This window comes from Limanda limanda, chromosome 9 (genome assembly GCF_963576545.1).
Source record: "Limanda limanda chromosome 9, fLimLim1.1, whole genome shotgun sequence".
NCBI lineage: Eukaryota > Metazoa > Chordata > Actinopteri > Pleuronectiformes > Pleuronectidae > Limanda > Limanda limanda.
This window is the reverse complement of record NC_083644.1, coordinates 15,329,408-15,352,041: the sequence shown is the minus strand read 5'-3', so window position 1 is coordinate 15,352,041 and position 22,634 is coordinate 15,329,408. Positions and strand designations below refer to the sequence as shown.

Below are 22,634 nucleotides of genomic sequence, written 5' to 3'. Positions count from 1 at the left end.
TCAGACATTACATTGCTTTCCTTTACTTACTTTAACCTTTAACATACTAATACTTTGCCCCATATATTAACTTTATCCTTCATTTTAATTTAACACTTACCTTAACCTTACATCAACGTAATCCAAACCTTAAACTTCACCATACAGTTTAAGTATTCATTCACTTTAACCTATATCATAACCTTCAACAAATCATAACCTTTTAAATGGTTTCAAACCAATCCATATCGATAACTGAACACTAATTTGAACCTAACCTCTACTATAATCCTTACCTAATCCTAACCTGGTTTTTAATACTTAACCTACAATCTGCCTGTTTAAATAGATTTAAGTCCAGAACAGGAGTAATGCCAAGAAAACACACAGAAACACACACAGAAACACTCAGGACAACAAAGTGGCTTAAAAGTGTTTTAATATGTCCTCCCTCAATTTTAGGCAACACTACAAAGACATTCAAATAATAGGACAGCAACTGTTCACGCTTTTTGTTTCAACAATACAAAATAATCTTCAGAAATAAAATAAGCAATACTTATATATATGATACTCTTAAATGAAAATCAAACTTAAAACGGCACAATAAATCTCTCGCATCAACTGTTAAACCTTCGGGTCTGTGCAACCGTCCCTTCCCTGTCCTACATCTGTGTGAAATAAAATCTTTACAATGTTAACCAGACAAAGAAAAAACATGTTCCCCTTTACTAAATTCTTCTGTTACACACCACGTGATGCAGGCACAAGGAAGAAAGTCAAAGTCTATAACTAATTTTGTTTTTCATTACAGTAGATATTCAGTCTCATTTTTATGACTAAAGCTTCTCTTTTCTGCTAACCAGACTGTGGAAGAAAAAAAGATTACTAGGCATATTATTTCAATGACAAGATCATGGCTGCAAACAGTAACACTGCCATTTCTTAAGTGCTTCATTTTCTCAGCATGCTACCGACTGTGCAACGTAACACTCGTTCTCCTCCGAGACAGATTGACTCTTCAATGTGACCTTTGCAGAAAAAAGAACCCATGGGGGATTTTGACCAAAGCAGAGCTTGTGTGTCTCTGTAGGTTTCTGTTAAAAAACCTCTCCGACGCATTTACGGGGGTGGGGGGGATTTTAGTCGAGTCGTTTGGATCCAAGTGGAGTTGGGGCCTTTGGTTACATTTAAACGCTCTTCAGTCTAATTTCTTGCAGGTTTTCAACACGCATCAGAAGGAAATGTTGACAAAGCTTTACAGGAGAGGGTGTGAAGAGTTCAGAAGGTCATTCAACAGCACCGCGCTCTTTTATTAACAATGAGTCAACTCCTGCACAAAGAACATCACAGTAACGCATGTGTTCCTGAACGTGGCTCTGTTGTAACGGGATCGCGGATGTTGAAACAGTCAGTCTTCAATGGTCTCACAGCTTCAACAGCTTAAACCCTCATCCTTTGATTTAAAAAAACAAACCAGCTGAAAAAAACGTTTCAGTGTACAGGTGTCATGCACCGACATCTGCTCAGTGACTCATGACTCGTGTCAAGAACTGGCCTAAAGAGAAGTAGAGTTCAAACTCTGAAAATAAAGCATAAGGTGCTTCTGATGTAATAATAGCAGAGGCTTCTAATATTATAGAAAACAGAACAACTGTAGTGCTTTCACTATTGTGAATAAACAAGGGAGTGATGGTCAGTACTTGTGCAATTATACTAAAATGGAATGATGCAGTCAGTAACTTTCATGACGCGTTTTCTTTAACGGAGCCAAGTTTTCTCTGCAAAGTTCCAGACACACCACATCTGCAGGAAATCACGACACGGGAGAAAGGATTTGCGGTATAGATTCCCAAACTTCAGTCCTCTTCCTCCAACACATTATTCCTAATAATTCAAGAGCAGACATGTAACATGTAGTGTATGTTATATTCATATGTGTATAACTGCGTGTTAGGATTGTTTTCAAGACAAGAACATTTTAGAGTTGTGACACTGTACCAGTCTGTAAACTAGCAGACGCCTCCGCTCTGGCAAGTAGGGGTCAAGCACTTTCTGCCTCCTCCTTCTTGTCTTTTTTGCCCTCCCCCTCTCCCTCCACCTCCCCCATGTCGCTGACGTCCCGTCGGCGTTTGCGGTTGCGAGCGCTGGCCTTGGACGCCGGCAGGGACTCCATGCCCAGGACCTTGTGGATCTGACGGAACGCGAGCAGCCGCAGAGCGTGCTGGAACCAAAGAAAACAGAGATGGGAAATGTGCATTTGTAGAGCTACATATTTCTTCATAAGAAACTTGGGTATTTAAATTTGACAACTGACAGTACATAGTGACACAGAACACAGGGAAAAGATGGTGCATTTAGATGTAAAACCAGTGAGCTATAATGCCCAACAAGTTTTACAATTTTATTTGATTATCTTGCTTATAACTACTCCATAATTAAAATGATATACATATCGATATATAAATAAGTGATCGATTTTTCTATTTAAAACATGATTATATATAGTACTTTTCACCGTCCATTTCCTTTTCACACCTTCCTGAGACATCTTCACAGCTCTTAAATTAGCTTTTCAGTTTCAGTCTCGTTTCCTCCTCCTGTCTGCAGCTCTTAACTCACTCTACAGTTTCACTATTGCTAACATTATTTTAGAAAGTCTTTCACCGCACTGTCTTTCAATTTGCACGTCCATACTCACACAACTGTCAAACAGATTTTGAATTATTTTATGTGGATCTCACTTAGCAGCTTTTTTTTCAGGTGAGTGACTCCAGGCCAAACATGTTTCAGGTTAAACTACCTGGTTACTTAAAAGTAACCCACACTTCTAAGACAATCAATTTAAGAGGCCATGGTATAAATGGTGTGTGTATTGGTACCTGTGCACTGGCCGTTATGTCCTCTCTGTCTTGAAGCATCATGGTTCCCAAAGCATCTGTTGATTCCTTCTCACAGGGGTCCATCAACGCTGGTCCGTCTGAGTGAGAGGACAGGAAACAAGCACATAAGACAGAGTCAAAACTTTTTACAAAATTTCAATACAGACATATTCCAAACAAAGCTGTTCCTCATATTCATTTTTTTCTGTTTACTACAGCAGAGGCAGAAAATGGTGAATTAAAGGTTCAGTGTGTAGAATTTAGGGACATCTGGCGAAGTTGCATGTTGCAGCTGAATCACCCTGACCTCACCCTCCCCTTCCAACATGAAAGAGAACCTGTGGTAGACTTCATTTGTCGTAAAAACTCAAAAGGTGTTTAGTTTGTCCAGTTTGGGCTACTGTAAAAACACAAAAACATGGCGGCCTTCATATAGAGGATACCGATGTTAATATAAAGTATTTAAATATACAGGAACCATTCAAGGGGAAAGAAAACCAAAATTCGTACAATTTAGATGAAACACACTAGTGAAACACCACCAGGAATATTTTATATTCAATTTCTGCCGATGGATCCCTTTTCACCTAAATCTTACACACTGGACCTTAAAGCTGATTTTGGTTTTCCAACTAAATGAAATGGGACAAGAAACATTGACTTGAAAGTGATAACAGCAGTTAGACACGTCATCAAATGGAGAAGTTTTCTGAAGAAAACCAGTGTTGCCATATTCACTGGTTAGTACATTTACTTCTTTCTAGGTAATTTGGGTTTGGAAACTTATTTTGGATGATTGGAGATAATTTCAGCCCCTTTTTGAAACGTTTGGGTGATTTCCATTATATCCTCTGATCTAAGCGGTGTGATGACACCATGACTCACGTCAATTCAGTTGCACAATCGAGTTGAAATCTATCTTGTTCCAAATCACTATTATGTCAGAGCTATGTGATAAAAGCACTAGGACTCATATTTAAGTAAAACCTTGATGTTTATTGCAGCACTATCTCAATGCTTTAATGTCAGTTTACTGATACATATATGAAATAATCCGTGTTTCCTCTGACCTGGCAGCAGGATTCCTGTAGAGATGCACTCCAGGACTCGGCGCATGGCCTCCCCTGGGCTCAGTGGACCTGAAGCACTGCTGATCACCTTCTCCACCAGCAGCTCCATTGCCTGAAGACAAACACAGACAGATACTGGTATGATTCAGGTTTGCTTATAAATAATGCAACTTTTCCATGTCTTGAGTCTTGTTTGAAAACACTATGTGAGGAGGACATTTGGTGTCCTCCCGCCATCTCCTTACATAAGATGCATGCATGAATTGATGCATTAAAAATGAAGTAGAGTCTTTGCTGTGGGTAAGCTGTTACAAGGGTGATACAACATGAGCTGCATCATATCACTTATTAGCGTTTACGCCAATAAACAGAACACAATACAGACAGGTTAAAAAATGTATATATTATAAATAGACAAAATGTAAGAGACAAGTGACGCACTTACCCAGCTGGGCAGCTTCGCCCAGGTGGGCACCCGCTGACATAGATCTCTCAGCAGCCGAATGATGATCACACAGGACTGCAGCCCATTGGCTCGAGCCTTCAGAAACAACAGCAATCAAATAATAAAAAGGCTTTTGTTAAGTTAGGGAATAAATTGTGAAAATAAAAATATGATTAAACATATTACAGGTGAGTGATAATATGGGATTCAACTGTAGAATATAATCCTGCTTTGTAAATAGAGATTCTAAACCAAACCAAAATCTGCCGTTTTAGGACATTTTGTGCAATTTACACTCATGTTTTTTTTATTTTGTGAACTAACAGCTGCCACACAATGATTAAAATAACTTTCACAGTAACGTCTTATTCATGTTGTTTAATGTAGAATATTTTCTTCATATCAGAAGAAAAAAACATGAGAACATGAACACAAGGAGAAAAACAGGAAGAACCTTGAATTCCACATTAATGAGCTAAAGTGGTTCTTCTTTGCAACCATTAAGACAGAGAGTCCTATTAAATGCCTAAAAAAAGGAAGTGAAATCATAACTATCTCAGCATCACTGATTAAATTCAGATGTATTAGTGAGACCAACAGGGGTTGTGTAACTGGAACACGTGGATGAAATAAAATGTTCAATAGTATTTGTTACAACCTGTGTAAAAGGTCGCTTCTTGTGATCACGTAGAGATGAGAGACACGGCTTTGGGATGCATTTACCTGAAACCATTTGGCGTGACGGAGCGCAGCCAGGTATTCCAGACATTTCCTCTTATTCAGAAGATCAGGAGGATCCTTCTCAGCCACATCTGCTGGATACAACACGTACTGACTCATTACTTACAGTCAAAAATACAGCACAACTCAAATGACGACTGCAGCGCATAGTAAGTGTTGATACTGCTGATGTACACTTGCTGAACAGGGATGAGACTATAAACAGCCACTGGATAAGCATGTGTGTCTGATGTGACCAGACATTTCCTCAAATCCTAAGAAACTGTTGTTTGTTTGGTGAAAAAAAAAAAAAAACAAGGGGAAGATATGAAAGAAAAAGTATGTGACCATAAAATGAGGAAGACTAGAGTCCCTTTAGGTTTTACAGATATTTTCTGAATGGAGGAAAATAGCAAAGAAAACGTAAATAAGCACAAGTGTGTTTTTTTTGGGAGTGGAAGGTTATAAATACATGCAAAAAAGAAGGAAATCCAATGCATTCAGAAGGTAGTTATTTTAGATTAAAGACACTAATCCCCATTCAATTGGTTGTGGAGATAAGGTGAACATGGTACAGACATAAACTTTCTCTGGAAAGACATTTTCACAAGTCAAACTCTGGTGTAACCAATAACTTTGAAAATGTCCTCATTCCATTGTGTGTGTTTTATTGCAGAGCTGAAGCACAGAGCATGTTTGTTCACTGAGCTTATTGGGCCACTTATAATGTTATTAGTTACACCTGCACTTTATTCTGCTATCACAAGTCAAAATGTCTTTATCAGAAAGGCGTTTCAAATGCATTTATTCATCAAGCTCATTTCCTGATATATCATAATGAATTTCATCCCTCATCATATTGTTTGCAGTTCAGAATGTACTCATTAAAAGGCTTCATAATGGAAATGTCCCCAAATAGTATTCACAGTAAGTTAGAATTTCCTCTTTAAAGAACTCCAAATTCAACTTTTGGATTTCCTCTATTTTGCATCTGAACCTCTTCTTTGTATGAGCGACTTTCACAGACATTTTACAATGGATCCAAAAAGTCTCATCTGCCACTTGGGAGCATTTAACAACTGAAACATGGACTTTCTGCAGATACTCATCAAAAAATGAACCGTCAAATAGCAGATAAAGGCACAGGAGTGAAGACACCGCTCTCCATATTTTAAAGGATAGATTGACAATTTTTCAAATTTGCCTTTAAACAATACTGGCCACAAAGAGATCCCTTCATAATGACCTTTCATTGTAAGTGATAGGGGATGAACTCGGTAGATGCCGCTTTTGTTGTGCGTCTTCATGCAACAAGCATACAGACTAAACCCACTCCCTGGACGAAGTTATTCATATGGAAAAACAATTTCAAGTAGTAAAATAACATTATTGATGAAAATCCATCCATGCTGTTTTAAGATATTTTTGAGCAGTCAAAATTTACAAGTTGCCAGATAAATATATTTTTTTAATAAAATGTATACTTTGTGTTTGACTGATGCCCCGTAGTGAAGGAATATTAATAAGAACTACAGGAAATTTAAAAAAAATAATTGTAACTCTGCAAAAAGCTGACCTCAGACGACTGAAGGCTCTTTCTGATTAATTTAGATAAAATGGTTATGTCTTCATGCAAAAAAGAAAAGGACCGTGGATTTTGTCACTTCCATTGAAATCGCATTAGGAAAAGATCCATAAATGACCAGTATGAACATCAATCAAAACCTGTTTCAATAAAAACTGGCTATAGTTTCAAGACAAGCTAGAAAAATGTCTCGCCTATCCTGTAAAGTACAATTCACTTAAAAAAGCAAACAAGTTAAAGTGAAGTCACATCTATTCAACACAATGGGACAAAGCCAAGGCTAAATTAGTGACACTAAAAATATAGAATTCAAAATGATGAATGTGTCTCTGCTGGATTTAGAAATGACTATAAAAAAGTTTGTGGACAGATTTAAGACAAAAAAACAAGACTGCTCATCCATTAATGACAAATAACATGTTTGTCCAAAAATTCAGTGTGTGGTCTCTGGTGACTACTAAGGTAATATTACACAACATCAGCCTTGGGGCTTTCCACACTTCCATGTTCGCCACAACTGCAGCAACACCAGAGGATATTAGCTTTCTTACAGGGGAAATGCATCACAAAAACAAAGCCACTTGTTTGAAGTCTACACTACCATACCACTTAGAATCAAAGACCCATATTTATCATGCCTCTCCGAGCAGGGACTGAGTCCCTCTAATGATGAATCCAGAGGGGTTTCCTGCTCTGAAAAGCTTAAGAAACATGGGCTACCTGGTTGCTTTAACTTTTCTATTCTTAGTGGTATGTGTACAAGTGTGGTCTTCAGATCAGCCTTCGGCTTGCCTAGGTCTGCTGATACAGAATTGGGTCACTGATCAACAAACCCAAACAAAATGTAAAAATATAAAAAGACAAAGGCCACAGAAAAACATTTCTACCATGTTTTCCACATGACATCATATTGCTGACAGGGGTTGGAGCAGGAGGAGAAGTGTTTGCAACACAATGATCTTGGAAATTCCCTTAACTTCTAAATGAGGGAAAAAGAGCAATGGATTTACAGTCATATTGTGACTTTTGCGGTCTTGATCATTGTGAGGCGACAAAATGACACTCCAACACCTTGTTGTTGATAATGCCACAGTTTGCTGCAGGGATGAGAGACGATGGAACGGGAAGTCGTTGGACCTCAAAATCCCCTCGTAGGTATCATCACAAAAATGCAACAAAGAGTAACAAGACTTTTCTCTTCTAAAAAAAAACGTTTTCAAATAGTTCATAATTTAGAGTATTTCCATCCCATGGCATTATCTGAAGATTGACCATCACTTCAGTCCAAAGGTTTTATCTGAGCGTGTGTTCATGAAATAAACACACCCTCGTGGCATAGAAAGGTCGGAGAGCCCGGCTTTTGATTCCCATGATGTGGAAAAGAAAGACATTGGGAACTAGTGTAACTGCAAAAAATGGGGGGAAATGAAAAAAGTGGGACAAATGAATATGCGTGTTTGTTCTTATTTTAGGTGTTGAAGAAAAAATTAAATAAATGTGGGCTTAGTTAAAGTCCCACTTCTAATTTTGGGTTTTTTTAAGCCTAAACTTTTGTTGCTAACGGGTGGAAAGGAAGCAAGTAATATATATATATATATATTTGTATATATAGTGTATTACACACATTGCTGACAGTTGGTTGTCTGGTACTGAAAGCTTTGGCTTCTCTAACCTTTCTCAGCCGCTTTTCCTTCTGCCTGTTTGTCCTTCTCAGAAGCAGGGTCCTCCCTCATCAGCGGCGAGGTGAGAGAAATGGTCACCTGCATTTTGGGCTCCTTGCTTGAAAATATGACGATGTTCGCCTCCTCGGGGTGAGCCTGCACCTCATACTGATCTTCAGAAAATGTCTGCCGGTTAAAAGGACACTTGGGATTACTCACTACAGAGGAGGAGGGGTGTCGGGCAGAGAATAGCCTTGTTTGGGTTACAGGGCAGTACTGTAGTGTTTTCAACCCTGGGTTTTCTTTCCCTTGAGGATGGGATCATAGTTCCCTTATTCAAACAGGGTCACTAACGAGAACAATAGCATTTCTCAACAATAGGCTTTGCCATAGTTATGTTTATGACAGAAAAGGGGGCAGTTAAAGAAAAACAAATCCCCAACTCACTCTGTAGGATTCAGGTGTCATAACCAGGCAGTAAATCTAAAGATCAGTGAAAAGCACCCTTAATGAAACACTCATTACAGCTGAAACAGGAGGGAGGAAGAGTGAAGAATTAAAACACTGCACGACCTTGTATGTAGATACCAAACCTCTTCTGTGGACCTTAAATAGAAATTCAAATGATTCTCCTTTCCAGCAGTTTTGTCATTTGTGAACATGGAAAAAAATCTCCCAAATGTAGAATTCACACATTTAAGATATAATGTCCTGGAAATCAGCAACAAGGATTGGAAAACAGACTGGGGAGTAAAAGTAAGTGGCTTTACTGAGCAGTCAACAGTCTACTATGGAACATGTTCATTTTCATAATTTTCAAAAATTCATTGCGTGGAGAACAAACAGCTCAGGCTGTGGGGAGAGTCTTACATGTTCACTTATGGTAAATGAACTGCTGGAGAATATGAACCCAAAAAGCATGAAGGAAGTTCTGGGGTTTTTCTGGTTTGGTCCTGACCTGAAGTTACTTCATCACAATGTTCAAATAATACATTTAGTTTCATCTAAAACAAAAGCATTAATGGTAAAAACTTCTGGTTTCCATTCTCTTTGTTATGAAACCCTGCCGTCTCCCAGTCCCTCAATATCCTGCTCAGATGACACAAGTCATGAGACGATGCATGATGCAGAACACGTTCCTCTTTTTATCTACTGCACCAGGTTAAATTTCCAAAGGATCTTATTTTGGAGTTTTTCTATATGATCCCACTCATTGTTAACCTTATAATTTAAGATAAAAACTTTTCCACAACCTCACACACAGCATGGAAAGAGAAAAACAGTGACTTTCAGGGTCCTGATGAGGTAATCTTACCGCCAGTTCCTTGGGCAGCTGTTTGCTGATGTTTGTCAGCAAAGAGATCGTAGGTTTCTGAGCAGTCAGAAGGATGAGCTCAACGTTTCGGTCCTCACGAAGCAGCAGGCCCTTGGCTAGGATGCCGACCCTCATCACACCTTTTAGCAGCCGGGCTGAATTCTCAGCGCTTTCAGAGGAAAAAAGAGTAAGGGGTTGCATGGCTTTATCTAATATCTTATATCTTGAGGTGAACTTCAGCAGATTTCCTGTGAATCCATATTCGTAGAAAATGATCTATACATACATGAGTCAACTTACTCAGCCGACTAAATTGGTTGCATTTGTAGAAACGTGATAGCTGTGTGTCAAAACACAGTCATAATGAACATTTTATTAATGCATGACTTCTATTTTTGCCTCACCACACATTCTGCATTCATATTTGATAGTCTTGCATCTTAGTGCAGCTCTTTGGTGAAGTCAAAACAACAAAAGAGCTTTTAGGCGTGAACAATCCCAGTCTTTGTTTTTAACAATATTCCTAGCGGAGACCAAACGCTATTAAAATTTCATATCACGATGAAAGTGAACAAAAATATCATGTTTGTTAGTGTTACAGTGTCACAGTTTTTTTTTTACAATGTGCTGGAAATGTACTTATATTAATACTAAAACCATTGAATCCTTATTGTTCCTACTGGTGTTCTAACTTTAGTATCATTACCTCAGTCGCATACAGAGGAGTTGTAGTGTTTCTCCTGCTGGACGACGTTTACAACCAATTCAACGACTGAGAGATTTTAAATTATTAAAACATGGAGGTGCTGCAGCTGCCCAGCGACCAAATTAAACATTCACAGTGCAAGTTGGAAAAATATGTGAATCAGTCCACATTTACATTCTAAATATCAATGGAGATGATTTTGCTCTGTAGCTACCATCACAAGAAGGCAGCATCCAGCTAAGATGACTTCAAGGGGCTCGTATACTTGTGTATTTGCCAACAGCCACATTTTACCTTTTTTCGTCCCCTTCTTCAGGAGCAACAGGGGAAACAGCTGGCGCCCCCTTCTCCAACAGGGAGTCAGACACCAGCTTTAGGGCTCTCTCTGTGTGGGAGACGATCCTCTGAACGGCCTGTAGCTCGTCTTCCACTGGGTAGATGGTGGAGTGCTTGGCCATGATGTGGCGGTCATCAGGGGAGTCAGGCCGACGCACGCACGTCTTCAGGGAGAGGGGAGAATACATGATCACCCCTCTGTCTCAGTGAAAGTTAGTTTTTATATCTATTATTCTCTTCAAAAAAAAGAGAGAAGTGAAGTTGCGGAGCTCACCAGTAGAGGGGGCACCGGCATACCAGGGCGGCTCATCAGTGGTGGAGGAGCCATCCTGCGTCTCTGCTCCCCCCAGTACATCTGCTCCTCCTCCATTCTCCTCCAGTACATGTCCTCCTCATACCGCCTGCAGAGGAGATACATTAAAACGGCATTCAGTGCATTTATATGTTGTTTATTCCCACAGGGAAATACCATGTTTGTCATGAAAAGTACACAAGAGTCCATCAAAAGTACTATTCTGAAAGAATTCTCTGATAATACAAAAGGGTAATTTTTCACAACATGCGTTAGCTGAGGAGAGTATAAAGTTATAAGATTTGTATTTCTTGTAAGAGAAGAACTATGACTCAGGCCTGATATAAACAACATTGTAAATACAGAAACTTCTTGAAGTGGTGACCTCTGTCGGTTCAGTCAGCTGATGAACTTTACTAGCTTCCCCTCTGCGTATATTACCCGATGATGCATCTTCCTCATCTTTCCCTTGTTAGTCTGTTCTGTATGATATAAACAACATTGTAAATACAGGAAACTTCTTGAAGTGGTGACCTCTGTTGGTACAGTCAGCTGATGAACTTCACTAGCTTCCCCTCTGCTAATATTACCCGGTGATGCATCTTCCTCATCTTTCCCTTGTTAGTCTGTTCTGTGTTTACCAAGGCAACCTTGTTTTTGAGTTTGAGTTTCTGACTAAGATCTCTGGCCTCTGACCTCATCTCCATGTGCCAGCGCTGCTCGTCGTCCCTCTGTCTCTTCAGCACCGCCTTCTGCTTCTGCTTCTTCAGCTTGCTCTCCTGCAGCTTCCTGGCCCGGTTACTGGGCTTGATCTCCACAGGGAGTTCTGGGTTCACTTTCTTCTACAGAGACACAGAGAAGAGGAGAGAACATGTAAGAGCGTGACAGTCAACATGTGATCTAACCCCTGTGTCTTGGCATTCCCACACAAGTGCAGTATATATTAGTATATAACAATATTGAACATTTCTCTCAAAATCCCACGGCACACCATTTCAGAATCACTGGTCTAGACTGTGACAGTCCACCATAGTCTAATTGGTCTCGCCACAGTTCCTTATTGACGCCAAAAGATTTAAACACTTCTCATTATATCATAAAATATAATTTACTTAGTATTTTGTACTGTTGCATTAGCTGCAGCTCTTTACCATTTTCTCTCTCTCTCTCTCATTAAAACATTGACCCTCTTTCATAGTCAAGCTCGCCATCAGCAGCAACGGGAGAAATATTTCTGCCAGAACACAACACCTGCCATTTGGGTGTGGGTGAGAAAGTACCCAACCCCTACCCCCCTCCATGGGGCAGCTCCGATTACATATAGAATCTTAAGACTGAAGATAATAACTGAACTGCATTGTTCTGTTTTTTACAACTCTAAAGAGGATCTCACGCATCTCAACCTTCCTAATGCCTGCTTATCACTCTGGGTAACCAGCCAGACAGGATCTCGGCCCAGTGAAACTTTCTCACCTTGTACTGCAGTCTGTGCCTTCTTCCCTTCAGGTGCATGTCTTTAGCATTGGGGTCGTTGAAGCTGCACTCACACAGTTTACAGTGAAATCTAATCACTTTGCCTTCGTCGTTACGAACCTGAATAAGACAAGACAGTTGGGGGTGAATACAGAATCGTGCAGGATGTGTGAGTGACACAGAGGAGTTGATACACAAAAGACTACATAAAAGTAGGAATCTTGATGATTTTCTCCTGCCTACCTCCTCTACATAGTCGTGTCCCACTGGCTGGATGTCACCCATGCCACCTTCTCTGTCAAAATCCTCATCATCACTCTGAGAGTCATACTTCTGAAGTGAATGTACCGTGGGCACCTCCACCTTCGCAGGCACCACCGCTGCTACTACTGGTAGTGTCACAGCTGGAGTGCTGACAGGCTTAGTGGCTGCGAGGAAGACAAGACATTACAGATCAGAGAGTTAAATTTCAGGTATTCTTATTGCCCATGAATTTGAAGTAAAACAAAAACTTGTTAACATCCAACTTATAATTTCTAGTTCTAGTTATTTTGCAGGCCGATACATTTAGAAATATGAATTATCAATTGGAATTAACTATCCAACGTCTTAAAATCAAAGAATTACATTATTAAAATAATTTCATGTTTTTGGATTGGTTGATTTGTGACACACACAGCTGAATTTGAGTACAGCAAATTACTTATTTTATTTCAATTTCAAGCAGAATTTGTTAAGTGACCAAGATTAAATAAGGGCTTTAGTTTTCTGAAAACTGCCTCTGAACATCAGTAAGCGCTTCTACTTAAAGGCTCAGTGTGTAGAATTTAGTGCCATCTAGTGGTGAAGTTGCATGTTGCAGCTGAATACCCCTCACCTCACCTAACCCTCTCCTTCCAAACATGAAAAAGAACCTGTGGTAACCTTAAGTTGACATTACACTCAAAACGTGTTTAGTTTGTCCAGTTTGGACGAATGTAAAAAAAAAGGCAGCCTTCTTAGAGAGGACTCACTCCCTTTAAATATAAAGTATTTAAATATAAAGGGCCCATTCTAGGGTAAAGAAAACAACAATTCATCCCACTAAACTTTATAATTAAAACTCCTCTCTCTGCTAATATTATACAAAATACGACAGCAATGACAAAATTATGTCTTATAACTATTAATTTAGACGTAGATTGGGACAAGTGTGCACTGAGCATCTCTGTTATGGAGGTAAATACTATTAAATTCTGATAGTGGAGCAGTGGGTAATCCAAAATAAATTCATTAGATCAGGGGGGAACCCAGTTCTATTTATCTACATGAGAAATCACCAAACTTACAAATGACAGTTATTTTGGAAGGAGCTGCTCTCTTGACCGGTGGTGCAGTTTTAGCCATGGCGTGTACAGACACCTGTTTTGGTGTCGCAGCGGGAGTGGAAGTGGTTGAGGCCAAGGCAGAAGTGGAGGTGGGGACTGGAGGTTTCCCAGCTGTCGAGGTGGTGACGACTGGAGCAGAATTCACCAACACCGGCTCAGTGGAAGGTATAGGTTTGCCAAGCTTGGTGTGAAGTTTCACCACCTTTCCAGGAGTGACAAAAGAAGACAGAGGGAGATACGTCCATTTAAGGCTGCTGATATTTAATCCCATCGCAGTTCCCTCAGGGAGGTTTTGTCCTTAGACTCTGACAGATGTCACATGAGTACACGTCATCTAAAAAAAGCTTCCGCGGTTCTTCTCCAGCTGCCTGTTTTATAGAGATCATGATTATTATTCTCTCACTCACACCCACAGGCAATCTTCTCTGTAGCAGTGGAGCATGTGTAATGACCCAAAGCACAATTAACATAAATACAAATGAGCAGGATGATGGTGACACTTATTACAGAAGTTTCTCCTGCTGGAATCTCTTAGAGCCAAATTTACAAATGTCGCATTTTGAATGAACTAAATATGTTGGTTGTGTTACTAAACTGAGCAAGATGTTATTGTGTGAAAATGTTAAGTTTGCAGACACACGACACAAACAGCAGTAGATCAATGTGTTGTGTTTTTAGAAGAGTAGGTAACACTGAAAGCTTCAGTTAAGATTCTTTACAAACTATTCAACAGACAATTTCCCTTTGTTCTTTCGTCCTCACATCATGCATTTAGCTAAACGTTTTTTTGCCTTGCATTCAGAGCATTTAACCATTTCACAGGGATTTTCTTTCTCTATGCTCTGCACACCAGGTGACCATCTTCAATCAAGTTGGCCTCAGCAAAATTTGACCAGACTCGATCCTCTTAAAAGGCCAAAATATTTCTGGTGTGCCGTCACTACTCCATCATATTTTCATTGTGCAAAGTGTGCTAAAATAACATGGTTTAAATCATGAGTAATATTTGAAATAGTAATACTAATTGTTGGGAAATTAACAGTTTCATCACTAATAAAAACAAATATCGAGAGACTCAAAGACCAAAGTAAAAGCAGCTATACACAGCTTACCTTCTGGTGTTTGGCCCCACGGATATGGGCGGCATAGGCATCCACTCCAGTGCAGGAGACGTCGCATAACTCACAACGTAGCTGAGTCTGGACCCCTCTGGGCCCGTTCGTGGTCCCCGACTGCCCCCCAGACTTCAGGGCTGCCTCCTTCTTCTTATGCTTCTGACCCTCCAGGTGCTCGCGGTATGTCTGGTGCAGGAAATCACACCAGTTAACTTTCTTTTTGTCAGGTTGATGAAATAATTCAATATAATTATCTAAGGCAACTGGTGATTGGTGATACAAACCACTAAAGAAACAATCAACCATGTGCTCTTATCTGAGATAATTCTTTTTAGTTTATGTCTTTTGCTGCTCAGTTATGCACAACTGAATGGCCCTGTTATAAAGACCCTTAAAAATAAAATCTTTTAAATTCCACCTCATTTCTAATCTCTTACCTGAGGGCCTGCACAGCTGATCTTGCAAATGTCGCAGTAGTGGAGCTGCGGTTGCTTTGGAGGTCCTTTGGGTTTCTGCAGCTTGTTTTGGTGAAATGTTGGCTTTTTGTAGGTGTTTCCTGTAGGAGCTGTGACCATGTTGCTCCCTGAGTTGCTCCAGGATGAGCTTGTGAGTTGCTTGAGCGGAGGCTGGATTTGAGCCTTGGGCTGTTGTGGCTGTTGAGGCTGCTGTAGTGGAGGCTGCGGCTGGGCGAGAGTCTGCTGGGCCGGCTGGTAGTAGGAGGGGGTGGATGTGGAGGTGTAGCCAGTTGTATCATAATTGGAGTAGCTTAGGCCTGAAGGTGAAGGTAGAGGAAGACAGTGAGGACAGAGAGTTATTGATATTATTAATTAACAAGAAATTTAGAGCTCCTCAAGCTGAGGTATGGAAAAACAGCAGATATTTTAGAGAGAACAGCTAATGCAACTGCAAGAAAGGCAAATCTGAACCCTTGTTTGACTGCAAAAGACCTGCAAGAAGTTAGTGGTGGTGGTGCAATGCTCTACTGTGCAGCGACACCTGTACAGATAGGATGGAATCATGTTAGTCATTTGAAGGAAAGATTTCCTGCATCCTCAGCACAAAATTCAGCATCAGAAATTTGCAGGGAAAAGCTAAACAAGCCAGATGCATTTAAAAAACAAGTCATACGGACCAATGAAGTTCAATTTAAACTTTCTAGCTGCAATGAGTAAATGTATGTTTGGAGAAAGAAGGGTGCAGAATTTCATGAAAGAAAACCTTTCAATCTGTGAAGAACAAGGTGAATCGATCATGCCTTGGTCTTGTGTTGCAGCAATTTTTGCAGAAGATTTCACTAGTAGAGGGAGGAAAGGATTTGAGTAAATACCAGCAAATTCTACAAATTAACATCACACTGTCTGGGAGGGAAAATAATCCTCATACATTCCTAAAAATCCACATTGGACTAGATCAAGAGAAGAGTCTTGCCACGGCCTCCAGTCCCCTGGCCTTAAGAACATGGAAAATCTGTGGGTAGAGCTCAACAGAGCAGTGCACGCAAGTCCAAGAACTAGAAGACTTTTTCGAGGAAGACCAAAAGACTTGGCTTAAAAAAATAGAAATGACAAGCTGTGTCGAAGGAGGTGCATACAGGGTGCCTAAACTTGTATTTTCCTGTTGAAACAGTAAAAGATGGCAATTAAGTAATCTTGCTAAAACATTAAAGAAATTTGTCTCTTTCCCTTTATGCCTTTTGTATATTAGGTCATCTTGTACATGTGTAATTATTTCTAGTAACCTTTGACCACTGTATATCAATGATCTTTAATCGTTTCATTTTACCTGAGTAGGAAGTGGCTGCAACGCTGGAGCTGAAGGAGGAGCCGAGGGTGTAGGATGAAATGGGAGTGGGGGGCTGCTGGACTGTAGTAGTCACTGGGTAGATGTTGTAGGTGGTGGACACAGCGCTGGATGGAGCCAGAGGTTTCAGGGCCGTTACCTGCCTCTGGGGAGGAGGAGGCTGGCTGTACACGGTGGTGGGTGCTGGACTGTAAGCACTCTTCACTCCGACTGATAGAGTGAGAGATGAACAGGGCAAGGGGGAGAGAGTAGAGGTGGAGAGGAAGGGCATCAGAGAGATCTGAAACTCAGCCACATCCTCTGGGACTGTCAGAGGTTTTTTGGCAGAGCCGGCAGGATCCTGGTTTCTCCACCAGAGGAGCAGCAGATCACATTTCATACATATCGCATTACCCTTCTAAGTGCAAAATAAAAAATACTGAGAATGATGACCAACAAATCCCACAGCAAGACCGAAGTGTGTGTGTGGTTCCTGCTCTACAGTGTCAACTGAAACACTAGTTCTACAATAGACACTCAATATTTTTGGAACGACTTTTAAAAGTGCGTTTATTGCCTCTTCACATGAAACAATTGGCCCTTTCTGCCGATGTGGTTGGTAGCAGCAGTCACACAGTGAGTCCAAATCATCTTGCGGTGGACAAATGTTTCAAACAGCCCACAATTGCACAGTGTTAAGGGTTCTTTAGCACTAGAAGTGTTCAGGACACCCAGTTCAACCTCATTATCCTGTACTGTAGGATTGTGTTTGAAATCATATGGACAAATTTTGAATTAGTTTTAAATTCTTTCGAACCAGACTTTTTGAAGAAGTGACAGGCCTAGTGAATAAGTGTGTCATGGTGACACAACATTCAGTATATTTTGACATTTCTGTGCTGTAACATCTCGTCCCTTGATTAAATCACAATATTAAACTAAGATCATTCTATAAAATCACAAAAGCTGTTTGGCCAAGAAGAGATTCGAATTTGGCCAAGAATTCTCAGCGGAATTGACTGAACCTTTGTTTACAACATGATAGTACAAATAACAGACTCACCAGTCTGGTAGTAATTCTCTGTGGGTGCCCTCTGAGCTGAGACTATACTTGTCTGGTAGTACTGCTTATTATCATAGGTGGTCACAGCAGCAGGGCGTCCGTAACTGTAGTTGTCCTGCTGGAAATTACAAGAGAGGATTCAAACCAATTAAAAAACAGATACCTGCAATTAACATCTTAACTGTGCACATAATCATCTTTTAAATACGGGTAGGTTTTGTTTTGTGAAGATGAGATTGACGGATGAAAATCAGTGCAGAAGCTGCATGCGTTGCTTTCTGCCCTTTGTATAATGCATTTAAAAGTCACATTATAGGACTCAAACCCACAAGACCACATCATGCAATAAGAAGGTGAATGGCAGAAATCATAAAGGAAGCAGAAAGAGACTGACCGCGTCTGAATAGACCTGGTACGTCTGTGGGGTGGTGGTGGGCTGCGGCGGGGCCGGGGGGTCCGGCTGCCTGTAGGCATAGTCAGGTGGGGCCTGGTGGGTCTGATAAGCAGGGTAAGGGGCGGAGACCACGGGACGCGCTGCCTGGACCGGAGCTGGAGAGTAGGACGCAGTCACTGCATGAGCCACAGCCGGAGCCTGCTGGACACTGTAACTGGCTGTGGAGGGATGGGAGTAGGCCGGGGGAGGCTGGGTACTGAAGGAGAGGAGAGGGAGGGGAATTAAAAGAAGCAATACAATCAACTTCCAGACTTTCTACAACCTTTATATAGGAGGAGCCTCTCCACTAGTGCAAGAAAAGCTGGTTTCTGTCATTACATTCCAACAGAACACAAACAGAGACTTCACAGCATCATCCCTCTGTATCTGTGGAACACAGGTTGTGCCCAAATTATGTTTGCCTGCATTTTTAAAGAGCACGGAAAAGGAAATCCGTGATAAAGTTACTCACATCAATACCAAGCCCTAAAACAAACTGCTAGATGATATCCAAGTTATTTAAACCACAAGCAACCCTGATGGCTAATTAACAGCAGGACTGGCTTATACTGACTGAACAGTGCCTCAGTGAGGAGGATCATTTTAACTCAGTTTAATCTTTGATTTAAACTGAGCATCATCTTCAGATCCTTGTTAATCTCTGTTTTGTTACAAACATATTTTACTGCATGTTGTCTTCAAATAATAAGGATAATACATTTCTATAAGAAAAAAATTCTAATAGCACGTATCTAAACAAGTTTATAAGGTTCTAATCTTTACACATGGGAATATAACAGCACAGAACTAAACAAGACAAGATAAATTAAGAAAGGTTGACAAAGTGTTAACAAGTCTAATCTCCACAGGCAAACTGTTCCAAAGCCTCAGGGCCCTGATGGCTAAACCCTTAGATTACAGTTTGGAGTATAGGGGGTTAGCAGCTCTGTAATATAACTGCGGGATGGACCACGCTGAGAAATAATATCAACTGGCAGCCAATGAAGGGAGGCAGAAGTTTGAGAGATGCAAGTCCTGCACTTAGTGTTGGGTATGAGATGCAGACATTAGTCACTGGCAAGGCCACAAGTGTCAGCACAGACAAGAACATGAGTGGGCTAAAATGAAATGATGGCTTAAGGTCATAAAAGAGTGATAACGCGGATTCGTCCTCACAGAAAAATATCCAGGACCCAAAGCAAGTAGAAAATAGTAGACAGAGAAATTCACACAACCAGTGACAAGTTAGAAATTACATTTTCCAATAAGTCTGTGCATTGTCTGTGGAGCTTCCTCTATAGAAATGCCTGTGATTGAATCAACCCATTCAGTGGACGAGACTGTGAGAACCGTGGAGGCACGAACTGAATTTCTAAAATCTAATTGTTGAATCATGGAAGTCCTACATAACGTGCAGTGAAAGGACTTCTCAACATAAGGGTCTAATCAATAAGTTCAGTTTTACACTCTGCTCTTGACCAGCTCGTCTGCCTGCAACTAAAACTGCTCAAAGACGCTGTTGGTAACAGTTTGGACAAACATCGTCTGAAGCTTAATAAACACTCATTGCAAAATAAACAGCTCAGAGTTATTGGACCAGAGAGGGCTGAGTGATAAAAAAAACATAACTGTGAAATTATTTATCAGATTTGACTGTATTATATATACCATTGTAGTCAGCACTTTGATATCTGTGGATTTGTGATGTCATTGTGAGACATTCTTTAAATTCATCAGCAATAAAGTATTATTGAGTATTTTAGCATCGAAATGAATACATTTATAAATTTGACTTCTTATTTATTTTGAAGGTTTTTATATGGTTATAAACACATTTACACACACTGTACGGCTGCACTTCAGTATCACAGGATGGGTAAAACTCAAAGAATTACTAAGATGGGTGAAATAAAATAACCTTTACCTCCCTTTGGCTATTTTTAAAGTAAATACGCCAAAAGTAAGCTGTGATTACAACACTGAAAATCTGCATGATGAGAAGCACCAGGTTTAACATAATCCAACAGACAAGAATTAAAGAGGGACTCTTGAATGAGTGCACAGTGCTACAGTGAGAACTATGTGGCCTCTTGCCTTTGCCCTGCAAAACAATATATTGAGTAAGAGCGAAAGACACAGAAACTTGAAAAAAGTTGAAAAGGTGGAGACATGCTGATAATGACAATAAGCCTGTTTAGTACTATTAATAAAAATAACTTAATTTGTATGATCTGTGTTCATTGTCAAAAACATTGAATTCCTGGATTTGATGTGTCAGATTGAAGGATTTGAAGGACTCCTCAGGGATCCTCTGCAGATCTCACTGCAGCTCCAACACACTGACACACACAGGAATCTGGTGTTTTGTTAAATCAGTGCCTGAGGTGACCACAGATCCTTCAGACTGATCCTCGATCGGCTCAGATCTGAGGAGGAGTTTGGTGATTACACATGAATCGACCTGTCAGTGACTCCTGATCACCTGTCAAACCCACAGACCAGCTGCTTGTCAGTCTGATCGATGCTCTTTCACCCGTTTCTCCCTGTTGACATCGCCTTGCCATTAAACATTTACCCACAACAAACCCAGTGAGGGAGACCCAGGGGCTTCAGCGGGGCAGCAGCCGGGCTAGCCCCCCTCTCCCACCCGCACCCACCGGCCGCAGGTCACAGCTGCAGCCGCCTGACACCTCCTGTCAGGCGGCTGTGAGGGGTGAGGGGGGCTGGGCCGTCGGCAGCAGCTGTCCCAGCGAGGCCGGGCCGGGTTCACCTAATGTCAGGCAGCAGCATGTCGTGAGGCGCCGGCCTGCGGACCCAGCGAATGCTAATGCTAACAAAGCTATGCTACCTCTCCACGCAGCGCAGCCCCGTCACTGACCGAGTCACCGACGATACACAGCCGCCACTGACCACCCGGGGCCCGGCGGGCTGACACCGCCCGGCTCCGCCTGAATTACCTGTACTGAGGGGCGGCGGCATGTGTGAAGCCGAAATAGTTGCTTGCAGCCATCTTGGCATCTCCAGTGCAGTCAGTGGGGAAACAGCAGACAGCAGCAGAGAGGGCTGCCCGGCAAGATGATTCACCTCCCGTCGGCCCCTGCGACACCAGCGCACACCGGAAGTACGTCACAGAGAAAGAGAGAGATAGTTTAACTTAACTGTGGTTGTTGTCTACATTGTTATTTATACTTTGGCAACACATGTTAATGTCAGTAGAGTTTATTGGAAATAAAGAAAGTCAATTGAATTGAGAGAGAGAAATATAAGATATGAGAGACATAGAGTAAAAGTATTAATACAACAGTAACAGTGTTCTTTAAATTTAAATGGCAAAATAAGGTTTTTATCATGCTATATAAACTCCCTGATTGTATTTAAGTTTTCTCCTGGATTGACAAAATGTGATTTATATAAACATATATATCTGGCAGTTCTATATTAGTTGGTGTTTAATTTCTGTCAAATGACAAATGGTTTCAGCTCCAAAGTCACATCATGCTGTTACACTTACAGACATTTGTATGTAAGTAAGATATTAATTGTTAAAATTAAAAGCAGGTGACATGAAACAGGTAACGTGCAAGTCTCTCAAAATTCTACTTAAGTACACAAAGTAATTGTACTTAGTTCCATTGCACCACTGCAGTGAGTTTGTTTTGTGTGTTTGTGCACGTGTCATTTCAGGTCTGCAACATGATTTATAGACATAAAACACGTAACGCTATGATCGGCTATGATATGTAAATCCCGAAGCGAAGGCGGAAGTAAGTAGAAGCTATTCCTCTCGTCTCTTCTGCACAGGCTCCTGCCGTATCAGCTGCATGTCAGTCACGCTTGCACCGAGTTGCTGTCTAATGCAAATCAAACCAGAGGCTGCGATACTGAAGCCAGAAGATTAAAACTGAGCATCATCTTCAGATCCTCACTCAGTGTCAGAGGAAACATCTGCACATCTCTTTCCTACAGACAGTGTACGAAATGACCTTGGGTTGTGCAGGCAGCGTCTCAGTGACAGACTGACAGCACACAATTGGAAAATATATCAAATAAAATTTACCTATTTACATATTATTAAACTTCTGGGGGTCACTACCTGCCCCCAGAGGCCCAGGCATCCTTAAAATAGAAAGGGGCCTGTGGTAGAAACATGCACAGTAAGTCAGAATGCTGTGCAGGGAAACTGGAGGGGGTGATATGATTGGTCGTGTGCAAGTGAAGTCAGGGGGAGAATAATGAATGTGTGTGGGGAGAGTTGGGGTAAGAGAGACGTGGTGGGGAGACCTGGAGGGAGGGGAGATTCTCTGCATGGAGAGTGATGCTGTTGCCAGGGAACAGCCACCACATATAGAGGACCACTGAAAACAGCAGCAGGTTCCATCTAATGGAGTAAAGGGACACATAGACTGGTGCTCA

General features: G+C 41.0%; 1 protein-coding gene across 4 annotated transcripts; it reads right to left on the bottom strand.

The window, feature by feature from the left end:
- Positions 1-401: 401 nt before the first annotated feature.
- On the bottom strand, positions 402-21,240 carry zfr2 (zinc finger RNA binding protein 2). Of its 4 annotated transcripts, none has more exons than XM_061078348.1 (19): positions 21,179-21,240; positions 18,183-18,438; positions 17,789-17,906; positions 16,729-16,956; positions 15,384-15,718; positions 14,944-15,132; positions 13,793-14,033; positions 12,708-12,892; positions 12,465-12,584; positions 11,688-11,833; positions 10,974-11,100; positions 10,658-10,863; positions 9,658-9,826; positions 8,354-8,528; positions 5,100-5,191; positions 4,377-4,472; positions 3,932-4,043; positions 2,862-2,959; positions 402-2,203 (listed from the first exon to the last, which is right to left on the bottom strand). In XM_061078348.1, exons 1-19 carry the CDS (start codon positions 21,229-21,231, stop codon positions 2,024-2,026), a joined length of 3,126 nt encoding a protein of 1,041 aa, XP_060934331.1. In that variant the 5' UTR covers positions 21,232-21,240; the 3' UTR covers positions 402-2,023. The 4 variants fall into 4 exon arrangements, with proteins under 4 accessions (XP_060934331.1, XP_060934332.1, XP_060934333.1 ...); XM_061078349.1 differs by having other exon boundaries at positions 5,100-5,188; XM_061078350.1 differs by having other exon boundaries at positions 17,789-17,903.
- Positions 21,241-22,634: the final 1,394 nt, after the last annotated feature.